The following is a 12953-nucleotide window of genomic DNA, read 5'->3' as shown; positions in this document are numbered from 1 at the left end:
CTGGATGTGTTGTGTGATTTTAAATGCAAGATTGTTCAGGGTGACGATTTCTACAGTGACATAGCATGTATGAGAACTTTTACCACTATGCCTGAAACTTAATAGGTGTCAATCCATGCTTCCTCGAGCATCATTATATTCCAAAGGTGGTGGTAAAGAAAATAATATGAAAACAGTCTCAGTGATATGTCACTCTATGTTGTGAAACATTGTCTTGCTACTTAAAAGGTAAAAAATTAGATTTTTCCAATAACATTACCTAATATTTATCAAGTAATAGTATATAACATACACACTCTAAATTCTTGACATGATATGTTTATAATTATCTTCATTTTAATGATAAGAAAAAAGCACAATGAGATTATTTGTAAAGTTATTCAGTGTCAACTAGCTGATAAACAATAAAGTGTGTTTTTGAACCCAGAAAAATATGTCTCTAGACATTATGTCTACCATCGTTTCTTCCACTTAAAATGAAGATATACAATCACTGCTAATAGGTAGTCCCTTTTGCTTGTAAATACTGATGAGGGAGATATATTTTTTGAAATATATCTTGATCATTAAGTTTCTATCTTCCTACGAATTTCACGGATTAAATATTTCCTATGATTTCCTTAAAAAATACTTAATATACCTAAAGTAAAAAGACTAGTAGAAATTTTAGGGCCCAAACAATGTGGATTTAAATCCTGTATTCATGACTTATTAGCTGAGTGCAGATCACTTAAATTTCAAATCTTAATTTTCTCATCTGAAAATGGGAATGATAATATTTACTCACAGGATTACATACAGAGATAATCTTATATAATAGTGTGTCATTGAACTACTTGCACTCAGTCAAATACAACTATTATAGCTTAATGTAGAAACTACTACTCTGAAAGGTTTATGAGAACTTCTAGTGAGACCTATCTATATTGTAGAGAAAGTATATTTTTCATATCAGAACATCAGAATGTGTTTTCTGTTTATATCTTTTAAGTGTCATGAATACTTACTATTTTGTTTAACATCATAATTCTTTAGACATAAGACTGTGGCTGGGCTATCCCAAATATGCTTAAATTCTTACTCTTTCTTCTTTTCAGCAAACTTCCTTGATAACATGCTTTTGCGAAGTTCAGGAAAATTAAGTGTGGGCACCAAGAAAGAGGATGGTGAGAGTACAGCCCCCACCCCTCGTCCAAAGATCTTGCGATGCAAATGCCACCACCATTGTCCAGAAGACTCGGTCAACAATATCTGCAGGTTGGTCATATCAATTGTTCAACTCCAGTTTTCACAGAAAGGCATCCTTTTTGCACTATAGAATTTTAGGCTGGTGCTCCCAAGAACACATTTTGGGGAGTAGGGCCTACCTCCCTTACTTCTCAGAGCTGTGCCTGTCTGAACTATTGAATCCCATTTTGCCCTGAAAGGTTGTTCTGAAATCATTCTTCCACCAAACATCACTTGTGCACATCAACAGAGAATGCAGATCTCAGGGTCCTTGTCAAGGAGCAGAGACTAATTATTTTCTTTCAAAAGACCTCAGCCCCCAAATAAATAAATGCAACAGTAGGAGCTGTCAAATGTGTAGGGGTTTTTGTTTGTTTTAATCATTTATGTTGATGGTGTTAGTATTTTGGAAAGAACAACCTAAGCTGTTGACTTCCCAGGTGGCACTAGTCGTAAAGAACCCTCCTGCCAATGTAGGAGACGTAAGAGACAGATTTGATCCCTGAGTTGGGAAGATCCCCTGGAGTAGGAAATGGCAACCCACTCCTGTATTCTTGCCTGGAGAATCCCACGGGCTGAGGAGCCTGTTGGGCTGCATTCCATGGGGTCACAAAAAGTTGGGCATGACTGAAGTGACTTAGACGGAGTGACTAACACTATTCATAAACGGATTCTGGGAAACAGTGTAGTAACAGAGCTTATGTGAGTCCACCAGAAGTTAGAAAGACGGTATCAAAGTACTCAAGAATGGGCTCCTTAGTAGGTAATCAAGTTTGTATAAATACTTTCAAATATTTGAAACTAGGCTTTTTGCTTCTTTCTTCCTTGCACATCATGGTGCAGCTACATCCATCTTGTTGGTGACTGTCACTGCATTTATTCCCCCTGGTGAGGTCGACAGTAAATACAGAGGCTAGAGTATGCCCGGGGAGAAGTGGGTGAAATAACAAGACAAGTGTGGGTCTCAGGAGCTGAAGTCTCAGAGAAGCAGGGTCTCCCTCGAGGAGGGTAATGGACCCAGATAGGGAGCTAGGCTGATGCTGGGTTGGAACTCTGGGCAGAATATCTGGACAGCTGTTTAGGATCTCTAGTTCTCCAGGAAGGAGCATGAAGCTGAGCTGAGTGTTTTTTCTTTCATACTGAGAGTTTAAAAAAAAAAAAGCTTCTTATGAAGTGGGAACTATCTAATAGAAGCTTACCAGTGTATCCTAAAATATATAGTTCAAGTAATATGAATTGACAGAATGACACAATGAGGAGATTTGGGTGTATTAATAAATATATGTCTCATTTAATCAGTACAACAATGCAGTGTGGTAGAGAATGCTCATTTCTTTCCCTTAGACCTAAGGAGTTCAGGGCCCAGAGAAGTCTAGTAACTTGGCCCTTGTATGATAGCACCAGGTTGCAAGTCTTACTCCAAGTCTTAAACCAGGATAAAATGATTCCAAAGCTCAGATAGTATTTCCTAGGAAATGCTTGCAGTAAACAGAAAAAAGTATCAGAAAAATCACACAGAGTTTTCTGAAGAAGAGAAGCAGGAATTAGCACGTTAGGGAGATATTCTACTATTTTGTCTAAGCCTGTAGTGATTGCGAGTGAGTCTGTACGTGCCCTTTGAGCCATAGTTGTGGGGATCATATGTTCAGGTTTTCCAGAATTATCCAAAATTACCCCAATTTCAAATATTTTGTCCTGTTTTCCTCATAGGCCATTGAAGTGTCCTAAGTTGCTTTGAGAGGAAGTGTTGAGGCACTGTTGACCGCGATGCAAGTTCTCTGTGGTGGGAAGGGGGAGCTCGGCATGTTGGAGGAGATGTGGTGGGTTTGAGCCTGGAGATGGGAGAACTTTGGCTGTGGCCTGAAGGAGCTGTTTAAGCAGGAGCAGCAATGGAGATTGATGTAATGTGATTTGCTTTTTTGAAAAATTATCTCTGCTGCAGAGTACTCAGTGTATTACTACTACTACTACTAAGTTGCTTCAGCCGTGTCCGACTCTGTGCGACCCCACATACGGCAGCCCACCAGGCTCCCCTGTCCCTGGGATTCTCCAGGCAAGAACACTGGAGTGGGTTGCCACTCAGTGTATTAGCGGGAGACAAAAGTGAATTTGAGAACAGCAGCAGCCAGGTGAGAGAAATTGAAAAGTGGATTCAGGAAAGACATAAAACTAATGTTTATTAAACTTTTACACTACTAGAGTGTTTACTTTGATCTGTCTTTAATCTTCATACCATTCCTGTAAAGAATGTAGCATTATCTGTATTTTCCAGGTGAGAAATATGAGGCTCTGAGACGTTATAAAATTTTTATTAGGTTATTCATTGTGCACACCCAAATGATTGAAGAAAAAAATTGTGACCAAGGTACCAAGATTCTAAATTTCTAACTAACAGCTAACCTCTGACACTCAAAGGAGCAAAAATATTCACTCTTGGGTAAAAGGTACATCCATTTTGCTAACAAGATATTGATTCCAGTTGAGTCTCCTGTGAGCTGAGGTCAATCATGTCTGAATCACAAGGCCTTTTTCTGTTCTGTGCTCTAAGACTTAAGAACAGATCCAGGCCTTTCTGCCTCCATCCCTGTAAGGCCTTTGAATCAGATAGTTCTCAGGCTATGGTGGTGGTGGTTTAGTTACTAAGTCATGTACAATTCCTTTGTAACCCCATGGACTGTAACTTGCCAGGCTCCTCTGTACATGGAATTTCCCAGACAAGAATACTGGAATAGGTTGCCACTTCCTTCTCCAGGGGATCTTCTCAACCCAGGGATTGAACCCACATCTCCTCTATTGCAGGCTAATTCTTTACTGCTGAGCTACCAGGGAAACCCTTCTCAGGCTCTTCTGTCCATGGGATTTCCCAGGCAAGAATATTGGAGTGGGTTGTCATTTCCTTCTCCAGGGGATTTTCCCAACCCAGGGATCAAACCTGGGTCTCTTGCATCTTTACCATCTGAGCCACCAGGGAAGTCCCTTCTCATATACCTCTGGTAAAAAATTTTTTCTCCAATAAGTTGAAGCACTGATACTTTATGAAGTTCAATAAAAATGAATTACTGGAAAAATTAATTAAAAATACTTACAGATTACATTCTTCATTTTTCTATTGTCTGTTAATTAAATTCAAGGGCTTCCCAGATGTTTCAGCAGTAAAGAATCCACCTACCATGCAGGAAACGCAGGATACGTGGGTTCGATCCCTGAGTTGGAAGGTCCCCTGTAGAAGGTCATGGCAACCCACTCCAGTATTCTTACTTGGAGAATCCCGTGGACAGAGGAGCCTGGTGGGCTACTGTCTATAGGGTTGCAAAGATTGGACACAATTGAACGACTGGGCATGCATGCATTAATTAAATTCAACAGAGCTGGAGTTACTGCGATACAAATTTCAATTTCTATATTAATGTACTCACAGACCAGTAATAAGTAGTTTTCGAGGGAGCACACTTTGAGTAATACTGCACTAAATCTTGCCCTTCTAGGCAAAACAGTTTTAAAGATAAGTCCTTGCTTATGGCTTGGATGAAGGCTGGTACCAGGCAGATTGTAGCCAAGCTGGATAGCCTGGGTAGAGTGCATGCTCATTACCACTCCCACATTCCTGTAGAAAATAACCCAGAAAGTAGCCCAAATCAAAAGTGCATCACACTTTTTCAGAGATTCTGAAATCCCCTGAAGATCCAGGGAATCTTCTGACCCAGGGACCAAACCCACGTATCCTACATTGTAGGTGGATTCTTTACTACCGAGCCATCTGGGAAGCCCTTGATGGGATAATTCAAAGAACATGAATAAAGTGTAGAGGGTTTTGTCCTTTATTTTATTATTATTTTTTTTAACTCTTTATGACTTCTTTTTGGCCTTGATTGCTGTCAGATGCAGATGTGTCTGCTTCCAAAATCCGTTCCATTTACATGGCCTAATGGCACATATGTTAGATGATGTAGTGCATATTAAAGTAGTAGGATAATTTTTTAACATCCATAATTCAAGTTAAAGGATGAAACCATTGTCTAATGTCCCTCAATAAAATATTGGTCATCTAAATACCTTTCAGTTGTTACTTCGCATTGTTTATCTTTCTTATTCCATTTCTAGATTCTATTCCTAGGACCTCATACCATCACTGTATGCTTTGAAAACTGCACAGTCTCCTTAATTAACTCTTTGTGTATAACTTCCACCATGTCAATCTTCTATTTTGTTTCCCTGTTCTAGCAAGCATTATCTCAGTCTTATTTATTTTTTTCTCTATATAATCTGGTCCCACTTTATGTATTCTTCCTTGTTTTACTTGACATGATCTGTGATAGTCATTTTTGTCCCTTTCTCATCACCTCTCTCAAGTTACTCTACTCTCTCATACAAGTCTATCCAGTTCTTTTTTTTTTTTTTAACTCTTTTTCAAGGTAATTTTAAATATTTCCTCATTTATTTGACCAAAAATGCTCCTACCTTGGCAGTTTTCAGGGTTTGTAGGTATTATAAATCATATTGTATGTTTGCATAGATGTACACATGATTGCAGGTGCCTAAATGACAAATTAGATGAGTCTCTAGCTGTTACCTGAAGAGTCAAAGAGGGCAGGAGGGAAAGCTTAGAGGTTTAGTAGGAAGTGAACAGTGTAAGGCTTTTTACAGCTATACATTGAGAACCATTGAAGATTTCTGAGTAAGAAGGAACATGTAAGATCAGGTGATGCTGTCCAGAGCCCTTTTATATAGTTTGTGTTGACTCGGAGCTTCTAAACCTTCTGCCAAATGTAATGGTGTGTGCTTTCAGAGAGATGCTCCTGACCCAGGCCTCAGAGTGTTTGAAGCGAGCACTGTTCTCATTTGTGTGTATATCTTCTGTTCATCCAGTTTATTCCACTGTTGCCCAGACCACTTGAACATTCAGCTTTATGATCTTTTTTCCCCAGTAGAAGATGTTGAGTTAAAACCATTTCACTTATGAGAATGTTCTTTCTGTGGAACATATCACTTAGTTGAATGAGGATATAGTTTCAAATTCACTTGTGAAATCTTTTATGAGGAATAACTCTGCTTTTGTGTCTCTCGTTAATCATGAATGATTCTTAAATGGATCCATTTAGTGTTGGACTTGATAGAAAGTGAATAGTGTTGGGCTTGGTACAGTTATACATAGAGAATCATTGAAGTTACTTGAGCAGGAAGGAAGATGGAAGATTTTTCAGGCATTACTGTGTGGATTGGGTTAGAGACTAGAAAGAGGAGAGGGGGAGTCTAGCTAGGAGGCTCTCAGAGTGAGGTATGTGAGAGGTCTGTACAGGCCTGCAGGAGTGAGAACATGCAAATGCGTATATAATATAACAATTGAGACAAGTTCAAAACAATCTTGTACCTCCTGGGAAGAAAATGAACAAAACATTAGATCACGTGGCATGGCTGCCAGAGGAGGATGTATGGTGGTTACACTCTCTTCAAGATAAAGTAAAAAGACCCCTCTCACATTGGAACTTCACCACTAATGTAGCTTCAGTAACTTCGGCTTCCCCCAGTGCCGTGACATCTCAGAGGAAAAGCCAGAAAACGGGAGCAGTGACGGTCCTACCTATCTTACCATCTTTCCCTCCACCACCATGGGAACACCCCCACCTAAGATGATAAGGGGAAACAAACAAAAGAGAAAACAAAAAAACCTCAGGACTCCATGACTCTGGTGATGACCTTTGCTCAGCGTTCTTCTTTGCCTTCCTGCCGGTCAGTAGAAAGCGCTTAATTAGCTGGTGATTTCTGTCCCTCCTGAAGTGGAATGACTGTCTTTCCTAGGATTGGTGCATAGATGTTGAACTCCTTGAAAACAAAGGTTGCATATTCCTCACCCTTGATTCTCAGCATCTGTCTGAGGCATAGTATGCTTAATGTGTGTGTGTTAGTTGCTCAGTCGTGCCCAACTCTTTGCAACCCCATGGACTGTAGCCCACCAGGCTCCTCTGTCCGTGAAATTCTCCTGGCAAGAATACTGGAGCAGGTTGCCATTCCCTTCTCCAGGGGATCTTCCCGACCCAGGGATTGAACCCAGGTCTCCTGAACTGCAGACAGATTCTTTACCGTCTGAGCCACCAGGGAAGCCAGCATGCTTAATAGTTTGTAAAAGTAACTGTAGTTAAGCAACTTTCAGCTGTTCTGGTTAACTGACTAAAATCTACATGACTTAAACACAACTTGAAAAGCTGTATCTTTATTTACCTATAACAGAAAACTATTTATTCCCTTCATTGTGAAATAGATATTTTAGAAGACAGTGTCCTCAAGGATTTACAATTCACCTAAAACAAGCAGCCTTTCAAGTAGTTTCTGACTGAAACTTAAAAGAATTTTGAAAGAAATTTAAGAATGCTAGTATTTCTTACACCCTGGAAAAAAAGTGGAATAAATAATTTGATTCAATTTGATCAGGATAAACAGATTGATTGGTGTAGAGAACTTGAATCCTTGTGAGCAGATGCACTTGAGCAAGTTTTCATTTATTTAATCTTTTTTTTTTTCTTGCCTGGAGAATTCCAAGGATGGGGGAGCCTAGTGGGCTGCCGTCTGTGGGGTCACAGAGTCGGACACGACTGAAGTGACTTAGCAGCAGTAGCAATCAGTTTTTGTCAAGGGCAAAATTTTTAACTATTTAATAATTAAGCCAAATTCAGACTTAAATTGAAGAAAGTAGGGAAAACCTCTAGCCCATTCAGGTATGACCTAAATCAAATCCCTTATGATTATACAGTGGAAGTGAAAAATAGATTTAAGGGCCTAGATCTGATAGACAGAGTGCCTGATGTACTATGGACGGAGGTTTGTGACATTGAACAGGACACAGGGATCAAGACCATCCCTGTGGAAAAGAAATGCAAAAAAGCAAAATGGCTGTCTGGGGAGGCCTTACAAATAGCTGTGAAAAGAAGAGAAGCGAAAAGCAAAGGAGAAAAGGAAAGATATAAGCATATGAATGCAGAGTTCCAAAAAATAGCAAGAAGAGATAAGAAAGGCTTCCTCAGCAATCATTGCAAAGAAATAGAGGAAAACAACAGAATGGGAAAGACTAGAGATCTCTTCAAGAAAATTAGAGATACCAAGGGAACATTTCATGCAAACATGGGCTCAATAAAGGACAGAAATGGTATGGACTAACAGTAGCAGAAGATATTAAGAGGTGGCAAGAATACACAGAAGAACTGTACAAAAAAGAGCTTCACAACCAAGATAATCACGATGGTGTGATCACTCACCTAGAGCCAGACATCCTGGAATGTGAAGTCAAGTGGGCCTTAGAAAGTATCACTATGAACAAAGCTAGTGGAGGTGATGGAATTCCAGTTGAGCTATTCCAAATCCTGAAAGATGATGCTGTGAAAGTGCTGCACTCAATATGCCAGAAAATTTGGAAAACTCAGCAGTGGTCACGGGACTGGAAAAGGTCAGTTTTCATTCCAGTCCTAAAGAAAGGCAATGCCAAAGAATGCTCAAACTACCGCACCATTGCACTCCTCTCACATGCTAGTAAAGTAATGCTCAAAATTCTCCAAGCCAGGCTTCAGCAATACATGAACTGTGAACTTCCAGATTTTCAAGCTGGTTTTAGAAAAGGCAGAGGAACCAGAGATCAAATTGCCAACATCCGCTGGATCATGGAAAAAGCAAGAGAGTTCCAGAAAAACATCTATTTCTGCTTTATTGACTATGCCAAAGGCTTTGACTGTGTGGATCACAATAAACTGTGGAAAATTCTGAAAGAGATGGGAATACCAGACCACCTGACCTGCCTCTTGAGAAATCTGTATGCAGGTCAGGAAGCAACAGTTAGAACTGGACATGGAACAACAGACTGGTTCCAAATAGGAAAAGGAGTACGTCAAGTCTGTATCTTGTCACCCTGCTTATTTAACGTATATGCAGAATATATCATGAGAAACGCTGGGCTGGAAGAAGCACAAGCTGGGATCAAGATTGCCAGGACAAATATCAATAACCTCAGATATGCAGATGACACTACCCTTATGGCAGAAAGTGAAGAGGAACTAAAAAGCCTCTTGATGAAAGTGAAAGAGGAGAGTGAAAAAGTTGGCTTAAAGCTCAACATTCAGAAAACTAAGATCATGGCATCTGGGCCCATCACTTCCTGCCAAATAAATGGGGAAACAGTGAAAACAGTGTCAGACTTTATTTTTCTGGGCTCCAAAAATCACTGCAGATGGTGACTGCAGCCATGAAATTAAAAGACGCTTACTCCTTGGAAGGAAAGTTATGACCAACCTAGATAGCATATTCAAAAGCAGAGACATTACTTTGCCAACAAATGTCTGTCTAGTCAAGGTTATGGTTTTTCCAGTGGTCATGTGTGGATGTGAGAGGTGGACTGTGAAGAAAGCTGAGTGCCGAAGAATTGATGCTTTTGAAGTGTGGTGTTGGAGAAGACTCTTGAGAGTCCCTTGAACTGCAAGGAGATCCAACCAGTCCATTCTGAAGGAGATCAGTCCTGGGTGTTCTTTGGAAGGAATGATGCTAAAGCTGAAATTCCAGTACTTTGGCCACCTCATAGGAAGAGTTAACTGATTGGAAAAGACTGATGCTGGGAGGGATTGGGGGCAGGAGGAGAAGGGGACGACAGAGGATGAGATGGCTGGATGGCATCACTGACTCGATGGACGTGAGTCTGAGTGAACTCCAGGAGTTGGTGATGGACAGGGAGGCCTGGCGTGCTGCGATTCATGGGGTGCAAAGATTCGTACACGACTGAGCAACTGAACTGAACTGAGTTTCTTGGTGATTTTTAGATTATTTTATTACTGCTTTTAAAATTTCCTATCACCCTGATTGAGCAGATCAGATAAACTCCTTTTTAACTACTACTTTAAAAATTATATTGTATAGTTAAATTAATCTTTATAAGGATCTAAACCAGTTAGAAGAAAATTTCTATAATAGTCCCTTCTCAACTGAGGTGGTTATATTTCTGGACAACTTGAGGTTTATAATAAAGAAGCATAAGATCTTAGTGGAAGAATAGAATTAAAGGGACAAAGACTTGTGTAAACCTTATAAACCTTACCCTCACTTTGCAATGAATGAGTTGGGGTCCAGAAGTGAAAGTGAAAGTGGCTCAGTCATGTTCGACTCTTTGCAACTTCATGGAGGCAGCCCATGGAATTCTCCAGGCCAGAATACTGGAGTAGGGAGCCTTTCCCTTCTCCAGGGGATCTTCCAACCCAGGGATCAAACACAGATCTCCTGCCTTGCAGGCTGATTCTTTACCAGCTGAGCCACCGGTAAAGCACAGGAATACTGGAGTGGGTAGCCTGTCCCTTCTCTAGCAGATCTTCCCAACCTAAGGATCAAACCCAGGTCTCCCGCATTGCAGGCGGATCCTTTACCAACTGAACTACTGTTTATAAATCCATTTGACCCCAAATGAAAACAGGCAAAACTTCCAGGCTCAGGATGCACAGCCACCTAAGGAGTATCATTTGGTCCCTCCAAGCTTTAAACTAAGTGTATCCCTTTTTTGCTGTGGCTGCTGCTGCTGCTAAGTCTCTTTAGTCGTGTCTGACTCTTCGAGACTCCATGGACTGCAGCCTCCCAGGCTCCTCCGTCCATGGGATTTTCCAGGCAAGAGTACTGGAGTGGGGTGCCATTGCCTTCTCTGATCCCTTTCTTACTTACCAGTAAATGTTCACAGGCACACTGAAAATCTCCCAAGGCAGTTTATCCTCAATGTTCTCTCAACATGTTCCAGATTTCTTTGCTTTTGAAATACTGGGCATATTCAAGGAGGCATGAACCTGTAGAACTATCCAAGGTTGTAACAGAGGTTTTATTATCACTACTTTGACCTCATATGACATTTACTTTTTCAAATGCTTCGCTTTTTCATGAATTGGCCTTATGTTGAGAGGCATTCAGTACTGATGACTGATAATGTTTATAGGCAACTGTTTTGTCAATTACTTTTGCTGACTTTATAACACAGGGGCAGAATTTTTGAAATGTCACATCAGTTGTCTTTTTTATTGACGTTTGGTTAATTTATAGTATTACATTAGTTTTATATATACAGCATAATTATTTAGTATTTTTATAGATTGTACTGCATTTAAAGTTATTATAAAATAATGCCCATATTTCCTCATGCTGTACAAATATATCCTTGTAGCTTATTTATTTTATACATGGTAGTTTGTACCTCTTAATCCCCTGCCTCTATCTTGCCTCTCCTTCCTTTTGAATTGTCTTTTAAAATTCATTATCATTACTGTAATCAGATGATTCATCCTGCATTCATATACGCATCTCACTGCTTTCAATTTTGTATAAAATTATTTCACCTTTTATTTTTCTTATGATTCTTCATCTCTTGTTATCACTTTCAACACTCTAGGGATGATGGGTAACAATCTATATAAACATTTGAAACCTGTACTTAAATATGGAAGCAAGCAGCAGAATGCTGAGATAAGCCCAGAGTAAAGTCAGATGCCTTTGGTGACATTCAGCAGCCGTCTCTTAGTGGTGGGTGGCTGATCGGCTTTGATTCCAGAGTGCAGTTGTGTTTATACTTGTGCTTGCTCGAGTGTTGAAAGTTCTCAAGTAATTTTTAAGTGTCTGTAATTGCACTACGGGTTTCCAGTCAATGGCCCTTCCTAGCTAGCAATTTCAGTACGAAGTTTATAAATTATTTTTGTCTTATTGTCAGTAATATGCACTTGAGATGGTTCTCTTGCCGTCTTGCTTGTCTTCCAACTAAGTATTTCAGTTTGTATCCAAATTTATAACTTATAGGACACTTCTTTCTCTAGGGCCTCTCTCCCTCTCTACCCCCTTTTTAACATTTATTTTTTATTGAAATAATGTTGGTTTATAACATTTCATGTTTCCTTGTGCATTTTATTTCTACTTCTGTATACACTACAGTATCTCTCCATCAAAAATCTTGTTTCCATCCTCTCTTTTAGCTTCCTCCTCTTCACGGATAAGGGAGTGCCCCCTCAGTACATTTTTAAAGCTTGGATTTACTCTTCCTGATGTTTCTTTACATTTAACAGGACATTGTAAAAGTAACATGCCAACAGCTTTACCAGCCTTTTCTTTTTTGATTCTTACAAGTTGCCTCAAATTACATTTCTGTATACTCAGATTTTGACTTAAGGGGACCTCCTGGATAAGGAGAAATTAGTCTTTTTAGATTTAACATATTGTATCAAACTTTTTTAGTCATGCTATGATTTCCTAATGTCAGAAGCTTAAAATAACTTTATTCTTAATTCCTGAATTTTACTTTTGATGAGAAATGCAAGTTACACACAGAGTGTAAGTATATAGAAAGGGATAAAAGAAATGTATAGGAAAGGGATGAAAGAAAAATCACATGGTTATTGTTTGCTTATATTGTTTAAGGTAAATTTCTAAGGGATGGTTCTTTCATTTATTGCCTTCAGTGTTTATGTGCTTTGGATTTTCATAGTAATTTCAGTGCATTAGTTAAAAAGCCCCAAAGATTTTAGAGCATGGGCTGTTCAAAGGCAGTCTTTCTTCTACAGCAGTATTCATGCATTTGACCTTGGTCTAGCAAAGAGATTTATCATTGGCCATTCCTTGCCGTTCATTAGTATGTCTGAATTTTGCCTTGTTTGTTCTGGTAAACAGGCATTTTGGATCGCTTGGGGCTTAGAAGCCAAGTAAACGGTTCTGAGGGTTTTGATGATAACTGAAGT

General features: G+C 39.5%; 1 protein-coding gene across 20 annotated transcripts in view; it reads left to right on the top strand.

Moving 5' to 3' along the window:
* BMPR1B (bone morphogenetic protein receptor type 1B) overlaps positions 1-12953 on the top strand; it is a 524547-nt gene that overhangs the window by 468285 nt on the left and 43309 nt on the right. For all 20 annotated transcript variants that reach the window (XM_044946210.2, XM_044946207.2, XM_044946212.2 and 17 more), the window contains one exon: positions 1098-1257. In XM_044946210.2, the coding sequence (XP_044802145.1) occupies positions 1115-1257 (143 nt within the window). In that variant the 5' untranslated portion in view covers positions 1098-1114. The remainder of the gene's footprint in view (positions 1-1097; positions 1258-12953) is intronic.

This window comes from Bubalus bubalis, chromosome 7 (genome assembly GCF_019923935.1).
Source record: "Bubalus bubalis isolate 160015118507 breed Murrah chromosome 7, NDDB_SH_1, whole genome shotgun sequence".
Lineage (NCBI taxonomy): Eukaryota > Metazoa > Chordata > Mammalia > Artiodactyla > Bovidae > Bubalus > Bubalus bubalis.
This window is presented reverse-complemented; position numbering and strand designations above follow the sequence as displayed.